The sequence below is a fragment of the Nothobranchius furzeri genome, chromosome 9 (assembly GCF_043380555.1).
Source record: "Nothobranchius furzeri strain GRZ-AD chromosome 9, NfurGRZ-RIMD1, whole genome shotgun sequence".
In the NCBI taxonomy this organism is placed as follows: Eukaryota; Metazoa; Chordata; class Actinopteri; order Cyprinodontiformes; family Nothobranchiidae; genus Nothobranchius; species Nothobranchius furzeri.
The window spans coordinates 75,164,970-75,191,770 of NC_091749.1; the positions used below are offsets into that span (position 1 = coordinate 75,164,970).

The 26,801-nt window shown below is 46.0% G+C and overlaps 1 protein-coding gene across 6 annotated transcripts in view; it reads left to right on the plus strand.

Moving 5' to 3' along the window:
* Positions 1-26,801, plus strand: part of igdcc4 (immunoglobulin superfamily, DCC subclass, member 4) — a 55,681-nt gene that overhangs the window by 4,025 nt on the left and 24,855 nt on the right. For 3 of the 6 annotated variants that reach the window (XR_011521669.1, XM_054732621.2, XM_054732626.2), the window contains exons 2-4: positions 12,873-13,187; positions 18,867-19,008; positions 23,054-23,187. Coding sequence is in view for 5 of the 6 variants with exons in the window: in XM_054732621.2 (XP_054588596.1) it covers positions 12,873-13,187; positions 18,867-19,008; positions 23,054-23,187 (591 nt within the window). In the remaining variant the exon portion in view is untranslated. Of the gene's footprint in view, positions 1-12,872; positions 13,188-18,866; positions 19,009-23,053; positions 23,188-26,801 lie in introns of those variants that run through there. The other 3 variants (XM_054732623.2, XM_070555187.1, XM_054732624.2) reach the window with 2 other exon arrangements.

The following is a 26,801-nucleotide window of genomic DNA, read 5'->3' on the forward strand; positions in this document are numbered from 1 at the left end:
ATACTTCAGCAATACAATAAAATAGCAAGAAAAAAGGGAGACTGCCTCCAAATTGACCTGTTATTATTATTATTATTATTATTATTGTTATTATTGTTATTATTATTATTATTATTGTTATTTATATGACGGCATCCAACATGATACCATAAAAAGTTTTTCTTTGTTTTTCAGCATAGCTTCCAGTGTCGGCTGGCTCCATGTTTTGATCTGCGTTGCCGCGGTGAACTCAGAATATTGAGCTGGATGTTTGCTCTTGAGATGGCGGATCAGGTTCGTGGTGTTAAAAGCAGCTCTGTCTTTTCCACCACGTGAAACACTCAGTTTGCACACGTTGCAAGTGGCTGTTGGACAGCATTCGGTCTCCAGTTTAAAATGATTCCAAACCGCTGACATTTTTTGCCCTCCTGGAGCGAGATGAGCATTAACCTGCTAGCTAACTGCAACCTGAATTCCGCGGTCCACTTTAAAACATGTGACGTTAAGGCTGATGTATGGTGTTGTCATGTTGTTATTGAGGAAGTGAAACTTGGTACAAAATTAAGCCATTGTTATTCAATTTGAAGCTCAAGATTGATTAAAAATGTCATGCTTGTTGTTTTATAAGGTTAAATCCGATCTTTAACATCCGATTCCGATCTTTTAAAAGTCACATGATCGGGCCCGATTTCCGATCACGTGATCGGATCGGAGCATCCCTAGTGTGTGTGTGTGTGTGTGTGTGTGTGGATGTGAGTGTGTGTGTGTGTGTGTGTGTGTGTGTGTGTATGTGAGTGTGTGTGTGTGTGTGTGGATGTGAGTGTGTGTGTGTGTGTGTGTGTGTGTATGTGAGTGTGTGTGTGTGTGTGTGTATGTGTGTGTGTGTGTGTGTGTGTGTGTGTGTGTGTGTGTGTGTGTGTGTGTGTGTATGTGAGTGTGTGTGTGTGTGTGTGTGTGTGTGTGTGTGTGTGTGTGTGTGTGTATGTGAGTGTGTGTGTGTGTGTGTGTGTGTGTGTGTGTGTGTGTGGATGTGAGTGTGTGTGTGTGTGTGTGTATGTGAGTGTGTGTGTGTGTGTGTGTGTGTGTGTGTGTGTGTGTGTGTGTGAGCTGAGTTGTGTCAGCTGTAATTCTCCGTGCATCTTGATCCGTTCCCCGGGGAACCGAGGCTAAGTTAGGATGCATACCGGTATTATTTGAAGGGGCCCTGGGTGCTGGGTGTATTTGTGGGTGTTGTGCTGTCCGGTACACCGCCTCCTCATGCTGCCAGATCAAAAGAGAGGGAGTTTTAAATTAGATGTTATCTGATTTATAGGGCTGGGGTAAACGATAATTTTTAAAACGATTATTTTATCGAATAGTCGACTATTCCAATGACTATGTAGATGATTAATCTAACAATTATTTTTTTATTGCACAGTTAATAAAAACCAAAAAAATCTTATAAATTCCTCAAAAAAATTGATAAATTGTTACTGTAAGACAGGGCTGTCAAACTCAAACTCACACGGGGCCGAAATGAAACTCTGGGACGGAGTCAAGGGCCAAACTTAATATTTTTTGAAAAAGTGACGGCAAATTTGTACATTTTCTTTATCAACATATATTTGAACCTTTAAATTTGGAAACAAACATATTTCTGCATTAACACTGAATGTGGAATAACCAAATTACACACGAGCAAGTCAGTTTTAAATAAAAGGCATCAGTGGTATTCATTACTTGAGGTATAATCAGCATTTGTAAAATCTATTCAGGATTTATGTTTTCTTGTTTATTCATTTTTCTTATTTTTATTCTCCTTTTTTCTCCTGTAATACGTGTCATCGCTGCTGTGACGTCTAGCTTTCCCCACTGAGGAACAATAAAGGGATTTTCTATTCTATTCATCTATCTGCAGCCTTTCCACTTCCTGTTTACTGTAGGTTAAATCTTTTCTCACGGGCCAACAACAACATAAAATATCATTTTATCTTAAATGAAAATGCAACATCTCACCTGTTAACTTTCATGTTTTGGAGCAGAAAAAGAGCATCAAACCAACATATTTAAAGCTCAGTTTGCTCCACTGGTTTACTGTGATGCTCACCTGTTCCAGCCAGATACCTGCATCATGGGGCTGATCTGAGCTGAGGAGGAGACTCCTGTTGTTTTGTTCATCTTCATCATAATAATGACAACATTAGATGACAACAGGTGCTCACATAGGTTTGTGCTGCTGAACATGTCTGAGCAGCTTGACCACGTTGTTGTGTGTCGGGGAGGAACACAACCACAGAGTCGTGCTGGTTTGAGCGTGTCGCTGCTCGCTGGAGTTATATCAGCTCTGTCTGGATGTTAGTAGGAAAACTTTCTCTTTCTGTCGTGAACACATTACTGAGCGGCTAGAATCTCCGTTTCTGGGCTTCAACGTCAGAAAACAGCTGAGTGAACTCGGCGCTGAGTGAGAGGAGTGTAGTTTGTCCGAGACAGCGGAGCTGCAGACACCGGCAGCAGGCGCTGGAAAAAAACACAAAGGAGGGGGCGCGTCGGCTCCACGCTGACGCCGCAAAGCATCATGGGAGTTGTAGTCTTAGCGGTAAAATCGGCCAGCGGGCCAGTTTTAAAATATTTTTGACATTTATCTCGCGGACCACATAAAAATGCTCCGCGGGCCGCATCTGGCCCGCGGGCCTTGTGTCTGACATATGTGCTGTAAGAGAATAAACACTACAGACCTCCCATTTTGTATAACACTGCTTTTATTGTGTTGGTTGGTTATGTTCTGGTGACTGTAGAACTTGGGAGTGCAGGCTGCTGCCTGAGAGGTGGTTGGAGACGGAGTGTCGCCATGCTGCTTGTTTTGGTCACTTATGTGCGTGAGGCGAGTGGTGTTACGACTCTTCCTGGGGAGTTTGGCTCGTGTGCAAAAAGGAAGGGACAATAACGGGATTTAAAAGTTAAAATGATGATCAGGTTTATTTACAACTACAAAAAACATAAATCTTTCCATCCACAGGTTGGGAATAATAAAACTAATTCTGCCTGTGGGGAATTAAAACAAAAGTACAAATAAGTAGGGATGTCCCACTGGGCAAAGATTACTGGGTTCTGGACCAAAATAAGAATCTCCAAAGTCCAAACTCTAAACTGGGCGGTTAAACCAAACTCAAGGTGATATTTTAAACTAAACCGAAAACCCACGACACTCTAAATGTAATAAAAGGGAGATCTGCACCACAAAAAGATGAACTCTAAACCAAAACGTAACAGCTTATCCCAACGCAAGAAGCTGTTAGCGAAGATGCTAACAGTAGCTTTACCAACGTTAAGTTCAAGTTACCAAGTTTAAATAAACCAAAAACACCCAGCAGCAAACAGACCAGCACGGAGGAGAGACTGCTACCACCAAAACAGCTCTCCTAATGTCTGAAAGAAGCTCCTTTATGAAGGGAGAAACGCTCCCGATGATGTTCTACATCTGCGGTAGAGACGGAGCAGCACATCTGATCCCGGAAGTTGTTGTCCGTTGCCGGGAGACGAAGGCGGGCAAAACAGGAAAGGAATCTAGTAGCGGACAGACATTGTTCTGGGTCTTTGGTATTTGGTGGAGATGTTGGTGAAGGCGGAGAAGAGGGCGAACTAGAGGTAGAACAGGCAGATTCCTCCTCTATTTACAAACTCCTGGGGATGCAACAAGTGGGCGTGGTGCGTGGCTGTAACTGACGTCGTGGGTAGATAGAACCCTGTTGGCTTGTTCAGTCTCAGCAGGTAAGCAAATATTCATGCTTACCTGGATAGACTCGTAACCTCCACATCAACCCAGACCAGCTCTTCTGATGCATTTATCACATTTATCGTTCAGCTGCTGATGATGCTAAATGACGCCGACCAACTTCAGGTTTACCGGTTTTAGTTTTGACCTGAGATTCATTTCTGAATTCTGTGCAGGCGGGCCGGACACACCGTAAACGTTTGGGATTTTCCAACGTCTGCTACCAAATAATCCAGCTGCCAGGCCGGGTAATTCAGTCATCTGTTATATGTTCAGCGGTATAGATCCAACAATCATCCAGATGTGTCCAAGCACAACCTGACTGGAGCACAGAATACCACAGCCCCCTCAGTAGTAACCTGCTGTTACAATGCCTGCTATCATCCTGATTTACAGTCATGTAGAAACACTTCGTCAGTGATGTGCTGGAACATAAATGTCCGTGTGCGGGCCGAGGCTGAACACCGTTTCTCCTTACCGAAGCTTTTTTCTGTGATACTCCCCCGCGCTTCGCCTTGGACGGGCTCTGCTGCTGCAGAAGTAGTGAGCAGGATGGCAGCATGTGGCCCACAGCCTAATGCATCAGATATGTGTTGTAAAAGCCATGTCAGGCATTTATAATGTGGAAAACAGTCAAGGCTCCCCGGGGGGTTGCTTGATCCTCTGACTGTAAAAATACAGTGAAAGAAAATGAGCTATAATGATTAACATTGGGATAAATTAGGTTTGAATTATTTCATTGTGTAATTAATCTATAGTACCTAATTATTTACCGCTAGTTTATCTGTCTGTGTGGACGCGCGTGTCGGTGGGCAGGAGACCGTAGTCTGTGGAGACTAAACCTGTTTCAGCTCTAATCATTAATGTGTTCATTAACATTAATGCGTTCCACGTGAATACAAAGGGAAGCGCGTCACTCACATTCAGAGGCAGCAAACTACTCGGAGCTGACACTCATCATCTGCTGTCCTCGGCGAGAATCCCGCAGCCATCATAAGATGTGAAGCTCCATCAGTTGCTCAGAGTCGGGCACGAAACGAGAGGCCGCCTCGTATATCGACCAACCCATAAATCAGGCCGATATCTTCAAGTGTTCCTACATCAGCCGTCGGCCGAAATTATTTTAAAAAGCCGATTTACCGTTTTTTTTTTTTAATGTTTTGAGTTTGTTTTATGATGATGCACCGATATGAAAGTTTTGGGCAGATGCCAATATCCATATAAAGATCACTGTTATGGCCGATAGGGATGCACCGATCAGGTTTTTTGCTGCCGATCACCGATACCGATATCAAAGAATGCTGATCACCGATTCCGATAACGTGGATTGGCCAGAAATTTTCTACAACATTATAATGAGTGCTACAAACTACATAATCTGGGAATAAAGGAAATGTAACCTAATCTAAAATGGTCTGTATTAGGGCTGCAACAAACGATTATTTGGATAATCGATGAATCGGATGGGGTCTCGAAATGATTAATCGATTAATCGGATTACATAGGGACATTTTTAAAAACTGCTAGGGAAACGTTATTTCTCTCCTTCCTTCACTTTATTAAACACAACATTATCAGAAAACAGTTCAATAGCAGAAAAACAACATGCCATCACCTAAATTGTCTTATAAGGTGTATAGACAGAGACCCTAAGCTACACCTATCTGTGACCTAAAATGCTTGGTCCAAGTTAAACAGCTTGAAGAGCAAGTCAACCCCTACCAGAGTCTTAACTCCACTCCCGCTTCGTTTGAAAAATGCAACACATGCTGTTGCCTGGCAGACCGAGAGGGCGGAGCCGCTAACAAATACACACACACTCAGGCTCACGACAGCATTGTGACATCATAATGTACCAGTTTACATCATAGCATACTTCTTAGCCAATAGCGGTGGCAGATTTAAATTAAAATACAGTGCAGAGTTTTTACCTGACAACGGCACAACACTGCCAGTTTTAGGCAGAATATTTAAATTTGAACTAAGATGCACTGAAGTGCCAAATTATTGACGACACGTGTCTGCAGCACGATTAGACACTCGTTTATTTAGTTTATCAGTAAAAAAAAGTTTATTTGGGGGTGACTTGCTCTTTAAGGGCAATTCTCATATGTTTTGTTTGATCTCATCTGTAGACATTTATTATAACTGGGGATGTCAAACAACTAATTTTTAAATGTAATTAAACATGAGCTGTGAATTAATCAAAATTAATCACTATTTCCAAAAATGACTGAAAAAATACCAAATAAAACAAAAGTAAATGAATGCCATCCTCCTTGCGATGATGCCCTGGGCAACTGCCATAAAGTCACATCAAGAAATGCTGCTGATCATTCCAATGATCCCAAATAGACTCACATTAGGCCACATGAAAGCAACTGAACCCAAAAATACAGGTGCTGGCCAGTAAATTAGAATATCATCAAAAGGTTGAAAATATTTCAGTAATTCCATTCAAAACGTGAAACTTGTACATTATATTCATGCAATGCACACAGACCAATGTATTTCCAATGTTCATTACATTTAAATTTGATATTCATAAGTGACAACTAATGAAAACTCCAAATTTGGTATCTCAAAAAATTAGAATATTCTGAAAAGGCTGAATATAGAAGACACCTGCTGCCACTCTAATCAGCTGATTTACTCAAAACACCTGCAAAGGCCTTTAAAAGGTCCCTCAGTCTTGTTTTGAAGGCACCACAATCATGGGGAAGACTTCTGACTTAACAGCTGTCCAAAAGACAATCATTGACACCTTGCACAAGGAGGGCAAGACACAAAAGGTGATTGCTAAAGAAGCTGGCTGTTCGCAGAGCTCTGTGTCCAAGCACATTAACAGACAGGCGAAGGGACGGAAAAAATGTGGTAGAAAAAAGTGTACAAGCTCTAGGGATAACCGCACCCTGCAGAGAATTGTGACGACAAACCCATTCAAAAATGTGGGGGAGATCCACAAAGAGTGGACTGCAGCTGGAGTCAGCGCTTCAAGAACCACCACGAGGAGACTCATGAAAGACATGGGATTCAGGTGTCGCATTCCGTGTGTCAAGCCACTCTTGAACAAGAAACAGCGCAAGAAGCGTCTCGCCTGGGCCAAGGACAAAAAGGACTGGACTGATGCTGAGTGGTCCAAAGTTATGTTTTCTGATGAAAGCAAGTTCTGCATTTCCTTTGGAAATCAAGGACCCAGAGTCTGGAGGAAGAGCGGAGAAGCACAGAATCCACGTTGCATGAGGTCCAGTGTAAAGTTTCCACCGTCAGTGATGGTGTGGGGTGCCATGTCATCTGCCGGTGTTGGCCCACTCTGTTTCCTGAGGTCCAGGGTCAATGCAGCCGTCTACCAGGAAGTTTTAGAGCACTTCATGCTTCCTGCTGCTGACCAACTTTATGGGGATGCAGACTTCACCTTTCAACAGGACTTGGCACCTGCACACAGTGCCAAAACCACCAGCACCTGGTTCAAGGACCATGGTATCCCTGTCCTTGATTGGCCAGCAAACTCGCCTGACCTTAACCCCATAGAAAATCTATGGGGTATTGTGAAGCGGAGGATGCAATACGCTAGACCCAACAATGCAGAGGAGCTGAAGACGACTATCAGAGCAACCTGGGCTCTCATAACACCTGAGCAGTGCCACAGACTGATCGAGTCCATGCCACGCCGCATTACTGCAGTTATTGAGGCAAAAGGAGCCCCGACTAAGTATTGAGTGCTATACATGCACATTCTTTTCATGTTCATTCTTTTCAGTTGGCCAACATTAGAGAAACAAACATTTTTTCATTGGCCTTTAGAATATTCTAATTTTCTGAGATACCAGATTTGATGTTTTCATTGGTTGTCACCTATAAATATCAAAATTAAACGTAATAAACATCGGAAATACATTGGTCTGTGTGCATTGCATGAATATAATGTACAAGTTTCACGTTTTGAATGGAATTACTGAAATATTTTCAACCTTTTGATGATATTCTAATTTACTGGCCAGCACCTGTATATTAACCAGTATATAACTGCACTCTCACACAACACGCCTGCAGCAACAGTTGGGACTCTATGGCGTTAGACCCGTGCCACAACCCGTGCACGCGGATTGGGTCCACATCACGCGTGTGAAGGGGACTCGCGAGTGAAAATATACATGGCGAGAGGTCATTTGTGCACTGAGAGGGAGCAAACTGTGTCTGTGAGCGCACAAGGATGTGCACAAGTGACAAACCTGCGTGCGCGCGTTGCCAACGAGCACACGGCAGAGGAAACGTGCACGTGCGGCAGCCTCTCTGCGCGCTCGGTTTCTGACTCCGCTCGCTCGGCTGTTATGGGGTTTTGGCACTCTGGAGGCGTGGCCTGTGGCAGATCTTCTCTGTCCTCTGATTGGTTAGTTTTGCCCGCACTTTACCCTCTACCTCATTGGCCCATTGGCTTCCTGCAGTGACCAACGGTGGTTGGCGAAACCAGATGTATGCTGAAGCTGAAGGAGAGTGAGACAGTTGAGCTAAAACCCACCAAACAGCAGCAAAGGAAACAAATAAGCAAAAGTCGAGAGAGCAGACATTTAGCCGCAAACATGGGTGTCAGCGCCATCTTGAAAATCAGATTTAATCACACTTAGATGTGAAGTTCAATAAATATTAAGAGATTTATTGACATATTTAATTTATGTTGCACACAGTGAGTGTTCGGTTGTCCTTCACAAGCGATGGGCTGCGAAAACGTGTAAATATATCGGCCTTATTAATCGGCTTTAGTTATCCAAATTCTTTAAAAATCGGTATCAGCATCGGCCTTAAAAACCCATATCTGTTGGACTCTACATGAAACAAGCAGCGTCACAGAACCGTTGCATTCTTCTGCCCTGATCCCTGCAGAGAAGCATCGTAATGCCATGCTGGGGAAGAGGCGGATGTGGCTGAACTGTTGGCGTGTGCTCGTGTTTCGTCTCTTTGGAAAGAGAAGCTTTTCGGATACCTTGTGTACTTTGTGTGAATGCATTTGGGTCTCTTGTTCTACTTTGGTGTTGGCTTTGGTAACTTCTGCACTTGACATGGTCATGAGAAGGCCCATCGCTGCTAGGGGGCCCTGCACGCACACGGGCTGCACACGAGGCAAGAGAAACACACACATCTGACACCTTCACACGCCATCAGGCCACACCTCCAATTCCTGAAAAGCTCCCCCCCGGTCCCACATCGGTGCCGCCATGTTCACGCCTCCGTGCTGCTGTGGGATTTACTGAGCGAGGAGAGAGCCACTGTGTGTTTGAGTGGAGACAAACAGCTTTCAAGGTTTCAGGTCGTTTACGGGACTGACAAATGCAAGGCTAGTCCAGACTTTAGGTAGAATTACAGGTATTGTGTTTCCAGTCATACTTTGATTTTTGATATTTAGAAATAATGGACTCCTTAATGCATTTGTCTTTGTTTCTGTGACCGTAAACTGTTTAAACTGTTTTCTAATAAATACAAAAGAAAAGAGTGAAGTTCTCAGAGAAAGCAGAACAAAATGAACTTAGGTGAAGGGACTGGTGTGAGAAAGCCCAGCGAGGGGGAAACACAGCTGGAAGGCCAATGATTGATGCAACAGCTGCTGCGTGGCGTCATCACATCCAGCTTCACTTCTCTTCAGCTCAGAGATTCAGCAGCTTTCCTTCTGCCGTTTCAGAACTCCCAGCTCACTCTGGAGCTTATTTAAACGGCTCGAGAAAGACGGGAAATGGAGGAAATGACCATAAAAGCTGTAGTATAACTTTTATTAACCCGCAGGCTTCACTGTAACTTACTTAGAGGACACACACGTCCCGAATGAAGCCGGAGGGCTAATGCTATTTAGCAAAGCTTAGAAATTCAAATGCATGCGTTTAAAGAGACAATCTGTAGTTTTTACCATTAGTTCCTGGAAATATTCATCAGAATGTTGTTGAAAATGAATGAAATGATGCCCAGCGGCTTCGTGACATATAACCATAAAAATCAAGACTCACCAAGGTGCCTGTCAGGGACTTGCATAAACCAGCCAGGAGAGCACGGATGATCTTCTTCACGTCTTCATTTATTACTATTTTTTTTCTCTCCAAAGAGGGTTCCAACCAGCACTCGACAGTACACGACAATGGACGTAGTAACAAGTAACCCAAACTCAGGACCTGACTACAGACATGTACAAAACAAACCCTCTTCTACAGACACAACAGGATCATCTTAAATAGTGGCTGATCAGACCACTGCCAACACAATAGGGTGAGGAAACATCAATAAACAAAGAACATAAATAAGCTACTCCTAACAAATTCATACTAATCAGTCCATTCTGTTTGAGTTACTTCAATATAGAGCTCCGGGAGTTGACGTCACTTCTCCCGGCATGCAACAGTTCAAATCGAAACGGCGCCATTTGGCAGGCAGAAGCCGGCAGCTGGACTATTTGTTATTGTCAGAAAACTCAATCAAACGGGAAATATGGTAGATTCCTGTTGTGCCCCAGGATGCAGAACAGACGCGGACAACATAAGGAATGAGCCATCTACAGGATTCCCCAAGATCCGGAGCGCCGCAAACGTTGGATCATTGTAATAAAACGCGCTAGTGACCGGGCGAAAATGAAGCTGTGGGATCCCGAGAGTAAAGGATTTCTCTTATGCAGCGACCGCTTCATATCAGGTACTTAAACCAACGTTTCCTCAACTGTGTATGGTATTTATTTTAAATGCTTTTATTACGATTCTTAGTGGGCTTCCTAAACTTATTTTGGCGGGGCTTTTTCTGTCTTATTACTCATAGCAACAAGTAAACGTCACGTAAAACGTTGCCTCGTGAGTTCTGCGTGCTGCCGTTTACGTGTTTTATGATCACAGCAATTAACCGGCTAAGCTGTATTTAATTTTTAAGCAATGGTTGATCAATTGTCAGATCAGACATAAAAAGCACTTTGGATTGCTATTATCTGTCTCACCGAGACTACTTACGTGTAAATCTGTTATTTGTCCGTCCATCCATCCATTTTCATCCGCGTATCTGGAATCGGGTTGCGGGGGCAGTAGCGTGACTTCCCTCTCCCCAGCCGCCGGAGCCAGCTCCTCCGGGTAAATCCCAAGGGGTTCCCCGGTCAGGTCCGGTGTTGTGCCGGTAAGAAATCCGCTCCGACAGCTTCTGGCGTCGGAGCGGGCAGTAGAGTCGAGAGTCCCAGACCTTCTCCCCAGCTCCTCCGGCCGGGGGAATCCCAAGGGGTTCCCCGGTCAGGTCCGGTAAGAAGTCCGCTCCGACAGCTTCTGGTGTTTTTAAAAAGTATCCCAGGGGCACGGTAAGGGTCGGAGATGTTTAGTCTATTTAATTTCTGACTATATAAAACGATTTCTTCTGTTTTAAAGTGTGAAGTAAACTCCGACGAAGTAAAATCCAAGCGGATCCCGTTCATGTTCATGGTTACATCCGTGTTTGTTTACCTTTTTTGCATGCCAAAATGGCGTCAACTAACTGAGAGTCACGTGGGGTCCGGAGCTCTATAGAGCTGCACAATATATCAAAAAATGATCGTCATCGCGATAACAGGACGTGCGATAGGCCCGTCGCAAAGCACGTCAAAAACGGCGATAAATGTTTGGTTCAAACATTTCCACCTTTTTGTAAACCAGCTCTGTTTTTTCACGGAAGTATTATTTGACCAATCAAATGTAGCCCTTCTGATATGCGGCCAATCAGATGGGTCCATTCACATATTACACCCGCCCCCTACGTAGACCCTTAGGATGGAAAGCAACACCCGAACTGCGGCGCCGTTCTCTTGTTCGTCATGCTGGCTCAGATTAACGAACGCACTTTGTGCTGATGTTTCTGGATTCAGCGCTGCTTTCAAACGTGAACGTGACTCCGCTCGGTGTCGTTAAGCAGCTGATAATAACCGGGCTGACTCCGACACGTGCCGGTGAACCAACCCACCGTTAGCCCCAGGCTCCGGTTAGCTTCCAGCTAAAAGGCTACAGCACTCTCCTCTAGGGTTGCCAACTCCCTGAAAAATAAATAAGGGACACCTCGCGGGCAGGGCCGGCCGCTCCAGGCCACCCTTCCCAGCGTGGTGAATTTTTTTGCTCTTTTTTGTGTGTGTGTGAAAGGATTTTTTTTTTTTACTATTTGACTTGAAGTTGGTTTAAGAAGATGCATATTCTTTGTGAAATAAAAACATGGGAAACAAATGAATTGTAGATTGAAAATGATTGAAGCAGAATTTACGTTACCATGTACACACAACACACACATGCATGCTTTACTATCACTGTGACATGACTAAACACACACACACCACCCCCTCACCCTCTGAAACAGGCAACAAATGGTGACAAGATGGAGAAAATCTCGGTTGATGTTATCGCTCGTTTTTTTTATCCGACCAATACCGATATGTTAAAAAATGACTCACATCGGCCGATACCGATACTGATGCCGATATATAGTGCATCCCTACGTTCAGACCTTGGTTAAGTTCTGGTTTTTTGCTGTTATAATATTTTTATAATTGACTTCACATGAAGTGAAAACCTTTTGCTCGGCCTCATACATCATTACAAAACACATGTTAATGCATAATGTATGAAGATCCCGTACTCTAAAGGTGTCAACGGTCCGTCACGGCCAGAAGGGGGCGTGGTCTACCGCAGTAAAGCTGCTGATGTGTAAACAAACACAAGAATGGAGGCGTGGCTGACAGCAAATGCATCAGATCCAATAGTTGATGTTCTGAATCTGCATTAGTAATCCTCAGGTTTTGTTTTCATCCAAACATGCAAATACTCCATTTTGGCTCCATGACTGGATTTTATCCCAAGTCTATCACCTCACCGACTCGTCATGGCTTCAGGGAGCTCTTAGCCGAGCGCCTCTGAATCATCTGTGTCTGAAATGCTCTCCCTTCATCCGTCTGTGCTGCCAAGAGCATCGACTCTAGTAGAGTTCAGCTTTCAGAAGACTGCTCATCAGCAGCAAACGGTGGAGCTAAACGTGTGACTCCTTAGAGGATTGGTCAGTAAGTGGAGGGAAGTGTTTTATTCACTTTCACATGTTGGTGTCACTCTACCTGGAGCACTCCTCACCTGTTGCTGGTTCAGCAGCCAGTGACCGTCGTGTTCTCTGTTCGTTACAGAAAAGTTCATTTCTGTGGAGCTGAGCTGCGGCGCCGGGCCTAGCCATGTAGTTCTGGAGCCAGGTTCGCCTCTCTTGCTGGACTGCAGCCTGGGTACCAGCAGCGCACCCTTCAATGTCACCTGGTTCAAGGATGGTCACCTGCTGGGCCTGGAGGAAAGTGAGTTCTTGCAGCATCTGGACAACGGATCTGTCGTCCTGCTGCCCACCCCCACGGAGAGCCGGCCTCCCCAGAGTGTGGAGGGGAGCTACAGCTGTGTCAGCGCCAGCGCCATCGGAGCGCTGACCAGCAGGACTGTGAATGTGCTGCTAGCAAGTAAGTGCTTGGCTCTCTTTAGCATAACCTGCTTCCTTTGTCAGCAAAGGTTCTGACTCAGTTCATGCTGAGTGAAAGCAGCCGACTCATCCAACTGTGACTGTAGGCCAGGTCAGCAGGAACCCCGTTTGAGCGTTGATCAACAAGTTATTCAGAAAGAGAAACACAAGTTATAGAAAACTTAAAGCTCGGATGTGTTTTCCTTCTTTAAAAGAAAGTCTTGCACCGTCTGCAGACTCGCGGCGTCTTGTGCTACACCACGGGACACGTTAAGACTACTGGCTCAAGTCCATCGATGCTCACATCAGTACCACGTTGTCAGAGTGGTACCAGTATGGCCCGTGAGTGAAAGTTAACCCCGCTCATTCTGATGAATGACTCGGCCATCAGCTGTTTTTCTACAGGTTTGCACCTCCATCAGCTGGACGTTACAGTTATTATGGCAGAAGTGTCTTGGATGCAGTGACAGAGCTACAGGTAGCTCCTGCTGGTGATTTTCACCTTTTTAATAATCCACAGATTCCCAGTAAACGGCTGGAACGTGGAAGTGGAGCTGGAGTGGATTCCTACTGTAGCCGTTTCAGTGGAGCAGCACACTTGTGGTGGTGTGGAGCTCATCAGCGCTCGGCTGGTGTTTTATTTTCAGAGGCTCTGAACTATGGGATAGTACTTATTCATCACTTCTGCAGAGAAACACGCTCAGATGGCCAAAATCTTCCTTTAGTAAAGAACGTTGAGCTAAGCAGTCGTCTGAAATGTCAACGGCAGTCTCTTGTCAGAGATTTAGGATGGATGGAGCTCACGTTTAACCCTCAAACATCCAGGATTGGTCTCTGAGGAGCTGTTGGACCACGTGACCAGAGCAGTGATTCGGTTCCTCGTCAGCTGAAGACAAACACATCCACATCTTCAGAGTTTTTACACATTTCTCAGGTGTACACCTTAATGGGCATCTGAGAAACAGATAAACATTTCTGTTGACACATTAAAAGGAAAAGAAGGTGGAAAACAGTAAATTCAGCAGGAAGATGGGCTGGCTGTGGGTCTGATTCACCTCTTTCTCTCACTCCTACGTTCCGTCTTTATTTGGTCATTAGCTTTGTGTACGCTCATCACTTTCCTCCACGAACGCCCCTTCTGTGGCCAGCTGTTGCGTGCTTATTTACTGTGTGAGGCTCTGCTGTCTGAGGGAGACTAGGTCCTGACGGGGGGAGAGGGAAGGGGTGATGGTAATTCTAGCAGAATCCTGAGCTAAGATGTGATCACTTTAAAAGAGCCCGAAGCCAAATAGCGTCGGCGTTGAGATCGAGTGGATGTGTCCACCTTGGCGCCATCTTCACAGTGTGGGAGACAGATGAGAGAAAACATCAGCAATCACACCTGCTCCACAGTCCCGATACTCCAGAGACAAAAACACGTCTCAAAGAAAACGAATAGAGAACGAAAGCTGCCAGACTCATCGTGTGCAGCTCGGAGAGAATCAGCAACAACATCTATACTAATAATAAAAGGTGTTTTTATGTTGATCTGACTCCGTTTAGATGAATATGAGACTTCCTGATTCACACAAGCTTTAACAAACCGTTCATATAAACACGGATTTGTAGCAGTAGCTGAATAGCATCTGAAGGTGAGTCACACCTGTACCCAACACGTCTCCACGATGAATGGTTTCTCCTCGCCCAGTAAAAGGCTTTAAGGGTCGGTGCTGGAGGACGCTGAGCCACACACCTTTTCCAGGAGCTGTCACTAATGGGAAGGTTTACCAGGTTTTCCTGATGAGCTCTCACAATCTCAGCCTTCTAGGGGTCACGGGCGGAGGCATCCGCCCACACAAGGGTCGCTGCAACCTGATAGCTGTGGGTTTGAAGCCCGGGGCGCAGAAACAGGGCTGAGGGACTCAAACAGACGTGAACGTGATGAGAGGAGGGCATGGAGACGGGAAGAAGGCAGCTTTAGTTACCAACAGCATGAAGAGACATCTTTAAACGTAAGTGCCCAAAAGTGATGCGTTTAGGTTCACAAAGAAAAAGCTTGTTGCTAGGAAACGCCAGACATCCTGCTTCACTCCCGTGTCTCGGAATGTGACCTTTAGCTCGGACGCCTCAGTGACTGAGAAAAGAGCCCCGTGTCACATTGTCCTCAGAACGGTGCCAGCTTCTGGGGGGCCGAGGGCGAGCTTCATGCTTCCGGTGGGGCTGGCTGTGGAGTTTCACCATGAGTCCTGGGCTCTGACGGAGCAGCGGAGGCCCAGCCAGCCACCAACGTCGTATCACAGCACGGCCAAAGGGCCTTCTCTGAACTCTACCCACATCCACCCAGCCCTGCCCTCCCCTTTCATTTACATTTGCTCCTGTGCTCCCTGGCTTATCAGCTGTCATTCACCCCAACGTTCATGCACCCGCAGACACAACACCTATATGGCAGTCAGTTCAACTGAATATGATTCTGTCCAATCAGCTGAGGGAAAAGAAGCTTCTTGTGTGTGCACGCCAAACTAGACACCCTCACACTCAACGTGTTTGGCATCCTGTCCGGCATTGGCACACGCCAAGCGTCACTCTGGGATTTAGGGCATCACGCTGTGTAACGTGTGGAAGCAGCGGGGTTAATCACTAACGGCGAAGCTGATGCTGCAGCCTTTCCTAAATGAACCAGATCCTCTCGGCTACTATCACCACTTATCACCACATGCATGTTTAGTCTGTGGAGCTATGCAGGAGCAGTGAGCAGGCCCTATCTGCACTTCAAACAGGAAGCTTGCTATCGCTGCATCAACCCAGTTGAATATAAGCAAATGGCATAAAAAAGAACGTCTTAAAGCCGTTACGGCGAATCGACGGAACAAGCTAGCTTTTCAACACAAACACGGTCTCAGAACATTCACCCCTCCCCTCGGGAATTACAAGATTAAAGTCAGTCATCCGCTGTCACACACACTGATGTGTTCTCTGCAGCTGACCCGTTCCCTGGGGGAGCGCTGAGCTGAGGACATGGCAGCGCTCGGGAACCATTTGGTGGTTTCACCCCCAATCAAGCAGGGAGGCACTGGGTCCCATTTTTTCAAGGTCTTTGGTATGATCCGACCGGGAATCGGACCCTGATCTCCCAGTCCGAGGGCGGACACTCTTTCACTAGGCCACTGAGCTGGTAGGCAGGGTATCGTCCCTGAGGTACTTTTGCTTGAACCAAAAACCAACGTTACCAGAGGAAACGAGATAGCTCCAAACACCGGTCACTGTTTTCTACGTCCAAACATCTTTTGTTGTCCGTGACTTCAGACGGTGATTTTCATTTTGGGACTCTGGTAGTTTGTCCTAAAACTGAACCGGTAGCAGCCGGCTGTTTCTCCTTCCTCTCACACCGGTGGTGTTCTGGTGAACACGTGAGTGTGTGATGAGTGGAGGACCCAGGGAAGTGCGGCGAGACGGACGACTGGATGGTCCAACGGCTGCTTTGGTCTGAAACGTGTTGTCGGTTGAGGTTTTTAGACAAATGTGAGGTTTTATTATAATATTTTATTGTTTATCTCCGTAATAAATGTATATTTATTCTAAGTTACTGCATCACTATGAGGCATGAAATAATGTTTTAGTCGTTTCGTCCTAAACCTGCAGATGTCACAGTTCGACAAAGTCTCAAGTCCAAACTTAGTGGTCCCACAACTACTGTCACATGTCGGCCTGCAGAGTCAGCCTAGCACGTCCAGGTTGCATAAATAAGATGTGAATGGGTTCTGTTAACATGGAGAAGGTACCGTTACAGAAACCTGCGCGTCTCATGGGCAAACACACGCATTCATTCGTTCAGATTCTTCACTGTCACGTCTTCTGCTGTCTAGCCTAGTTATGCCATTTATGAGGCAGCCCCCCCCCCCCCCCCAAAAGCATGCAAGGGTGAGAGGTCAGAGGCCCACTGACGGTGCTCGCTGCCGCCCTCTGCTGATCCTACCTGGGTGACTGCCAGCTATTCAGTAATTGAAGCTTTGCCAAGAACAGAGAGCATGAGCAAGTCTGCCTCCAGATGATGATGAAATGCTCTGGAGAAGGTTTTAGAAAACCCATAAAAGTGTGAATTTAGTATAAAAACTAAAACATTTACCTGCTAGTGTTGCAAGTTCCCTCATGCCAAAGACAGTGGCAAGAAACGGAGTCAACAGGTGGGCCACAGAGATAAGATTGGACCCACACTGAAACACACTGAACTTGCTTATGTGAGTAAAATCAGCCAGAAGACAGGGGCCCAACTGCACATCGAGCATCCAAGCTGGGACAAAAGAAGATCAACTGAAGATAAAGCATCTCAGAAGTGGTCAAACCCTTCATGAAGAATCCAAGGGATCAGAACTTGCTTCTGCGAGTAAAATTGGGCAAAAGGTCAAGAAGTGCCTGACCCAGCCATCAGCAGGAGAGGTGGAACCGAAGGAGGCAGACTGAAAAGAGCTCATCAGGAGACGACAGGCCTTCATGAAGAATCCTGGACTTCGGGAGAAGCTGAAGATCTGCTGCAAAGATGACACCAAATGACTTGTGTTGAGCTAAAAAGTATGAAACTGACTAATGACCCCATGATCTTGCTGTCATGTGATAATGATATATGTGTGACTGGAAAACTTTTACTTTGCCTAGGCTGTCCCAAGAAGAGTATAAAAAGAGCAGCTAGAATCAGAGCTGACACAAGAGTTGGGGCAGTCGACAGTGAGAGACAGAGCAGAGCTGGGATAGTAGAGGTCATCGACGACAAGTCAGTCGTTGGGGAGAGAAGGAGAGAGTCGTACCTAGAGTTAGAGAGTGACAGGTTAGTGTTGACGCAAGTCAACCATTTATTCTCAGGAAGATTTTAGCATTAGCATCCTCCACAGGGGATAGGTTAGTTTTATATTTACTTATTTTTTGTATTTTGCAATTTTTGAAATAAATTTTTGGAAAAAGAAACCTCATTCTTGATTTTTAAAGGCTTGAGTGGGAGCCCCGATCCAGAAACAATAGGAGAGGTAAGCATATTGTAATTACAGGTTCCTGAATTATCAGGACTTGCTTTACAGTTTGTGACAGATTAAGAAAAGAAACCTTAGGTGAAGAAGCTAGTCTTCTCCTCTCCCGTGAGTAACGAGATTAAGGACTGATAAGCCAAAACATTAGTAGGTTAAAATAGGCTCCGCCAGCGTGGGAAGGTTGGATTAATTAGATTAATTGATAAATCTATGTTAGTCTGATCAACTAACAAGAATCATTTTCTAGTTACCACCGCCCACAAAAGCTGACAGAGGCGCAAATTAATCCTAATATGACCCAAAGAATTGTCAGAAGAATGGCCTGCTTCTGAACGTTGCCCTAGTATTTAGAACCACTAAATAACGGGAGAAACTAAGAAGAAAGTGTGCTATCACAAAAGAACAAGTACGGCATATCATTCTCACCTTAAAATAGGAAACTGATTCTAATTAGGGGGTCCAAACCAGGGTCTAATACAATAAAACTCACCGACGCCCCACAAACCCTGAGAAAGCAGCGCAGTCTTAGGTTCTAACGGAACCAGGTTTTAAAGGAACCGACAAATGGGACACGCTCGCAACACTAGTAAATTGTGAATCTCTGAGAAGATTGCGCTTGTTTCTCCGCTTTGATCTGGAGGAAAATTAGCCGTGATGGATAACCGGGTTATGTTTTGGACCCGCAGGTCTGTCCAGGTTTCATCAGCAGCCATCATCACTAACAGTGCCGTCTGGGGGAGCTGCTCGCTTTCACTGCCGCATCGAAGGAGCGCCCACGCCCGTTATAACCTGGGAGAAGGACGGCGAGGCAATCCCCAACAACACAAGGCAACAGCTCTCTTTGTGTGTGTGGGTGTATGTGTGTGTGTGCATGTTTGTATGCGCGTGTGTGCGTGTGTGTGTGTGTGTGTGTGCGTGCATGTGTGTGTGTGTGTGTGACTTTGTGTGTATGCGCATGTGTGCATGTGTGTGCATGTGTGTGCGCGTGTGTGTGCATGTGTGTGTGTACGCGCGTGTGTGCATGTGTGTGTGCGCGCGTGCGTATGTGTGTGGTGTGGGTGCATGTGTGTGTGTGTGTGACTAGATGAATGATTCACTGTAAAGCTCTTTGGAGTTCTCTGACTCTGAAAGGTACTATATATATATACATATATATATATATATATATGTATATATATATATATATGAATATCAAATCAAATCACTTTTATTGTCGCGTCACATGTGCAGGTACACTGGTACAGTACATGCGAGTGAAATTCTTGTGTGCGAGCTTCACAGCAACAGTTGTAAAAATACAGTAACGTAAAAACATGTAAAATATAAAAATGGCTAATCTAAATATACAAATGAATAAAGTAAACAATAAGATAAGAGATATAAAATGTACAGTGGTTGGTATGTGCAGAGCAGTGGCATTAATGTACAGTATGGAGCGTGTAATGTTGGAGTTTCAGTAGTGAGGGTGAGGTGTCTGCGCCGTGTTCAGCAGTCTGATGGCCTGATGGAAAAAGCTGTCTCTCAGTCTGCTGGTTCTGGACCGGATGCTGCAGAACCTCCTTCCTGATGGAAGTAGTCTGAACAGTTTATGGCTGGGGTGACTTGAGTCCTTGATGATCTTCCCCGCTTTCCTCAGGCACCGCTTCCTGTAGATGTCTTGGAGGGAGGGAAGCTCACCTCCAATAATCCTTTCTGCACACCGCACTGCTCTCTGGAGAGCTTTGCGGTTGTAAGCGGTGCAGTTGCCATACCAGGTGGAGATGCATCCAGTGAGGATGCTCTCAATGGCACAGCGATAGAAGGTCCTGAGGATGCGGTGGCTCATGCCAAATCTTCTCAGTCTTCTGAGAAAGAAGAGGCGCTGCTGTGCCTTCTTCACTGTATTTTCCGTGTGCACTGACCACGTAGAAGCTGTTCCTACGCATGGTTGGAAGTTTGCTGAAATTTAGGAACAATTTCGTTCACAGGTACAAAATGATGAATACCACACAATGCGTAAATTAGTTCCTACTCATGATACATGCCTCTCCCTGGGCTGCCTCCTCACCGTGGGGGAGGGGGTTGAGTGTCTCAATGATCCTAGGAGCTAAGTTGTCTGAGGCTTTCTGCCTCTGGTAGGGTCACCCATGGCAAACAGGTCCTAGGTGAGGATCAGACAAAGAGCAGCCCGAAGACCTCTTATGATGAATTATATAAATGGAAACCGTGTTCCCTCGCCCAGACGTGGGTCATCGAGGCCCCCCTCTGGAGCCAGGCCTGGAGGTGGGGCACGTTGGCGAGCGCCTGGTGGCCAGGCTTTCACCCATGGAGCCCGACCGGGCACAGCCCGAAGAGGAAACGAGGGTCCCCCTTCCCATGGGCTCACCACTCGTGAGAGGGGCCAAAGGGGTCGGATGCAGTGTGTGACGGGTGGTAGTCGAGGGCGGGGACCTTAGCGGTCTGATCCTCGGCTACAGAAGCTGGCTTTTGGCACATGGAATGCCACCCCTCTGGTGGGGAAGGGTTAGGGTTCTGAGAGGTTCCGACTATATCTGAGAGCAGTTAACAGCTCTCGGATATAGTCAACGCACCTCAACGCATGGCTCTGGCTCTGGAACCAGTTTCCTTGAGAGGGGTTGGACTTTCTACCACTCTGGAGTTGCTCCCACTGAGAGGCGCCGAGCAGGGGTGGGCATACTAGTTGCCCCCATCTTGGTGTCTGTACGTTGGGGTTTACCCCGGTGAATGAGAGGGTAGCCTCCCTCCGCCTACGTGTGGGGGGACGGGTTCTGACTGTGGTCTGTGCTTATGCACCAAACTACAGTTCAGACTACCCACCCTTTTTGGAGACCTTGGAGGGGGTGCTGGAGAGCGCTCCTTCCGGTGACTCCCTCGTTCTGCTGGGGGACTTTAACACTCACGTGGGCAAGGACAGTGAGACCTGGAGAGGTGTGGTTGGGAGGAACTGAATTCGAGTGTTTTGTTATTGGACTTCTGTGCCAGTCATGGATTGTCCATAATGAACACCATGTTCAGACATAAAGGTGTCCACATGTGCTCTTGGCACCAGGATACCTTAGGCCGCAGCTCGATGATCGACTTTGTTGTTGTTTCATCTGACCTGCGGCCACATGTCTTGGACACTCGGGTGAAGAGAGGGGCGGAGCTGTCAGCTGACCACTACCTGGTGGTGAGTTGGCTCAGATGGTGGAGGAGGATGCCGGTCAGACCAGGCAGGTCCAAACGTATCGCGAGGGTCTGCTGGGAACGTCTGGCAGAGTCTCCTGTCAGAAGGAGCTTCAATTCCCACCTCCGACAGAACTTCCAAAATGTTCCGGGGAGGCGGGGGACATTGAGTCTGAATGGACCCTGTTCCGTGCCTCCATTGTTGAGGCAGCCAACCGGAGCTGTGGTCGCAGGATCGTCTGTGCCTGTCTTGGTGGCAACCCCCGAACCCGCTGGTGGACACCGGCGGTTAGGGATGCTGTCAAGCTGAAGAAAGAGTCCTATCAGGTCTTTTTGGCCTGTGGGACTCCAGAGGCAGCTGACGGGTACCGGCAGTCCAAGCGGAACGCGGCTCGGGTGGTCGTCAAGGCAAAAACCCGGGCATGGGAGGAGTTCGGTGAGACCATGGAGCAAGACTTCCGTACGGCTTCCAGGAGATTCTGGTCCACCATCCGGCGCCTCAGGGGGAAAGGAGTGTGCTACCAACACTATCTATAGCGGGGACCGTGTGCTGTTGACCTCTACTCAGGACGTTGTGGATCGGTGGGCAGAATACTTCGAAGACCTCCTCAATCCCACCGACATGTCTTCCAATGAGGAAGCAGTCTGGGGACTTTGGGTTGGCCTCTCAAATCTCTCGTGCTGAGATCACTGAGGTGGTTAAAAAGCTCCTCTGTGGTAAGGCTCCAGGGGTGGATGAGATCCGCCCGGAGTTCCTTAAGGCTCTGGATGTTGTGGGGCTGCGTTGGCTGACACGGTCTGCAATATTGCGTGGACATCGGGGAGCAGTCCCACTGGATTGGCAGACCGGGGTGGTGATGCGGGTGTTGTACCGGTCTGTCGTGGTGAAGAGAGAGCTGAGTCAGAAGGCGAAGCTCTCGATTTACCGGTGGATCTACGTCCCTACCCTCACCTACGGTCATGAGCTTTGGGTGGTGACTGAAAGAACGAGATTGCGGATACAAGCGGCCGAAATGAGTTTCCTCTGAAGAGTGGCTGGGCTCTCCCTTAGAGATAGGGTGAGTAGCTCATTCATCCGGGAGGGGCTCGGAGTAGACCCGCTCCTCCTCCACATTGAGAGGTGCCAGTTGAGGTGGCTTGGGCATCTGGTCAGGTTGCCTCCTGGATGCCTCCCTGGTGAGGTTTTCCGGGCACGTCCAACCGGGAGGAGACCTAAAGGTAGACCCAGGACACGGTGGAGGGACTATGTCTCTCACTTGGCCAGGGAATGCCTTGGGATTCCCCCGGAGGAGCTGGCCCAAGTGGCTGGGGAGAGGGAAGTCTGGGCCTCTCGCCTTAGGCTACTGCCTCCGCGACCCGACTTCGGATAAGCGGATGAAAATGGATGGATGGACGGGCGGACGGACACGCGCACAGATCTGTCCGTGAGTTCGGTCGATACAAACTAGAAAATAAATTACATGCAAAACCATCTTTGACCAGAATACAACCACGTCTCGAAATCTTTGTACTGCAGCCTTGCTTTGAGTGATGCAGCCAGTGATGCCTGGTGGTTGAACATGTTTTATTCCTGAATAAGAACGTTGTGAAGTTACCTGAGCAGGACCCTAGAGGAGCCAGTCCGTGGGATGCTCTGTGATCCAGAGCACTAAACCATTTCTTCTGTTGTCTTTCTCCATCTGGTTCTCCCTCCTCTCCCGTGTGACAGATTCATCTCCCTTCCTAACGGGGTCCTCCAGATCCTGGAGGTGACCAAGGAGGATGAAGGCTTCTACCGCTGTGCTGCATCCAACTCTGCCAGGAAGGACTTCAGTGATGAAGCCAGACTCAATGTCACCACAGGTGAGGATGAGGTCTCGTGGGTTTAATAGAGAGAGAATTGGTATGTGCCCGCACGCACAGCAGTAGCTCAGGAGGTAGAGCGGGTTATTGTAGCTACATCATAGCTCATCCTCACCAGCATGTGGATGTGTGTGTGAGTGGGTGAATGAAGAACTGTTTTATGATGTGCCTTGGGGGGTTGTAGAACAGTAAGACACACACACACACACACACCCACACGTGTGTTTCAGCCTAATGGCGGAGAGATTTTTAATGTGTCCCTGAAATAAAACATTGATCTGACGTCTGTCAGGTTTGTTTCAGTGGCAGCAAGATTCAGGACAGTCTTGGAGAAGAGCAGGCATGTTTGTTAGTTTCAGTCTGAACTTTACGTTGTATGAGGATGAAGCCACGATGCAAATGCCCCCCCAAAAAAAAGAAAAGAAAGAAACTTCTTGACAGGTAAAAGTTTTTGTTCGTGGGTACATTTATTGTCCTGATGATGCCTGACACATCATTTCTAATTAAAAGTCTTTTATTTTGTAAACTGGCACCTTTAGTCTCATTTTATGTAAAAAGCCTGTTTTTGCGTTTACATCGCTCGTCCTTCAATCGGCAGCATGTGGACAAGAACCTGACGATAGTCATAAGGCCACGAGCTTTATTCTCAATAAAGGTAAATATCAAACGTTTGCTGATTAAACACCAGTCACACTAACCTCTGCTTTAGATTCCTGAGTCACTGCGCTTCTGGGAAATCTTGACACGGCGAGAGAGCTAAATGAAAACAGAATGACTCGATCCATTTCAGAGTGACACCGAGGCTCCATGTTTTCAGACCGAAGCGTCTCTCCAGCCGCACAACCAGAAGGAAACTTGTTTCTGCGTCCTTCCTCTGGCGTTCGGCTGCTCGGTGATTATTTCACTGGAACATTCGTACATATTTAAGTTTACTGTTTGTGTGAAAAGCTTTAACGGGGCAACCCCAACAACCTGAAACATAAACTTGAAATATAAACTCAATATTTGATTCACCCTTTGAAAGAAAACAGGTTTTCTAGAAACTTTTCTGTATCTCAGCTCGCTGTTAAAGCTGCATTCCTTAATTTGGAAAACAAATTAGCTGAAAACGTTTTTTTTTTCATGCCTCTTAGCAACGTGCTAACATAGCATAGCTATAAATATATTGTGGAGATTCAAACAAACCCCCTAAAAAACGATTAAGCGGTTCTCTCACATTTGTCTGAAAGCCTCAGCTAATCGTTGCTGAAAGCAACGAGAACGTTCGTCGGTCTGGCCGAACTGCAGCATTTCCGCACTTCCCCATGACCTACATTTTTGTGCACGCACTCATTTTTCAGCAGAACACACACAACCGGAAGTGCGACGCTCAGCCGAACCGGAAATGAAATGTTCAGAAGTTCAGAAGAAGAAACAGCCGGCAGCTGCTAACATTCCCAAAAGGAAACATCACATTTTGACTTCAACCAACCAGGGTGAACAATGGCATCGAGTCTTAACAATGGCGGCAGTCACGCGGCCTGAAAATCGATGCTATGCTAAGGTTTGTATTTTTCTTTTGGCCAAATTATTCCTGCTCCGTGTCACAACGTCTTTGTTTTATTGTTTGTTAGAAAGATTGAACTGGATTATTGCGTTGTTTCATACGTGTGCACGTCACCTTCCCGTGTTAGCACTAATAGCATGCTATGCTAATGCTACCTAAACAGAAATGAATGTGAAATGTGACGCTATTAAAAAATAACCGGTGACAAACAGATCAGAACCAACTTAGTCATTCAAGTACTTTCCCTGTTAAAATCTTCACTTTTGTGTTTAGTAACAAACATTCAGCATCTTCTACTCACTCCTTCATAGCATGAGTAAAACAACATGACTGATCTGAGTGTAAATTTATGTCTAACACGTTTTATAGAAAGAGTGTGCTTTTATGTCCAGCCGAGTCCTTATTTGTGCCAAGATGCTGCATGTGAGAACATAAATGTCTGCAGATTTCTCCAATTCTACTTATTTAAATGCAATTGCAGTAAAACAGTGACTGCAAATCTCTGCTGCATAGTTTATATAATTATTTTATCATTCCTTCATCCATCCACAGGTGTTCAGCAGAAGAAGGAACCACTTACATCACGTTACAATGTAAAGGAGCAAGAGGAGGAAATGTCTGAGAATGGGAAGGAATGCTGGGGGGGCCGAGACCCTCCAGGGTGCCAGGTCCCACACTTGCCCCAATAGGCACCCCGTTCCCAAAATCCAGTGAACAGAACACCTCAACACCCACAGCGACATACATGGTGATGTTTATTTGATGTGGACACAGCAATTACATCAGACAGTGTGTTAGCACAAGTGCTAACTTGCAACACTTGTCCAAAGGCACCTTTTGTAAAAAGTAGAACACATTTAAATAAGATACAAACAAATCAAAGAAATCAAAGAAAAACAGACTAAATTACAATTTCCAACATAAAAAAATAAATGGCAATTTAAGCAGCAGATTAAACGAGTTTAAAACTATTCGTGTGAACATCGTTGTTTTGGCTTTAGCCTTTTTTTGAGTCCTTTGTTAAAAACTTTACTGTCATTTTCTAGTTTTAGCTCAGTGGGTAGAGAGTTCCAGTTTGGCCCTTTACAGAAAGAACAGCCTGGCCAAAAGAAGTCTTGCACCAAGGGATGGGACAATCACCACATGTGGTAATTCAGTTTAATGCCAAAGTCACAGAAAATCTACTTCAGTCCTACAGCTTTGATGTTTTTATGGTTCATCACAGTGACACCCATCATATCAATCACTTTAAAGGCCCGCTTTAATCTGCAGGTCCTGCAAAAGCCAGACTGACCTACTAGGAGTCAGATAAGTAACTGAGGTTTACTGCGTGTAATCTCAGTCATTCATTTATAATGTGTTTACGGAACGCCGGGCCACTTTGCAGAGATCAATGGCAGGAGAGGTTGCGTGCACTCTTGCGTACAGATATGCACTTAGGAAATGAGCACTCCTTCAATCTGTAAAAATGTGCTTTGAATAAAATCCACAGTCACTGCAGCCCTCAGTCCAGTAACTGAAGCTATTCTGCAGGTTGACACATTGGGTTCGTTTTCAGCTCCTTCAACAGAATTATGTTGACTTTTCTTCTCCATCTCAGCCTTGTGGCTACAGTCTTTGTGCCGTCGTGTGTCTAAAACAAATCACCAGTTTCTTGGTGACAGTTCATTCCTGATTTTGCACGCTATATTTGTAGTTTGCTGCTGAAGGATCTTTTCAGGGATGCATCAGTAGCTGTGAATAATATTTCATCTTCATCTACAAATGTCTCAAAATAGAGGATTTGTTACGTTTTCCTACAGTTTCAAGTATGTGATCAAGCTGTTACTTAATACTAAAAAGCCAAATTTAGGGACACATTCATTAACAAATAAAGCCACTGGCAGATTTTTAAACACATATTTAGAAGCCATTCATGTGCATATTCAAAACAGGCAAAGCACTGATTTTGAATTGCATGGCGATTATATTTAGGTACTTTGAGATCTCTACCTGGAACCGTACGTGCTGGTAGGCAGCCATAATCCAAGTCTTCATTTGCATAAATACACTGCTCACAAAAAGTAAA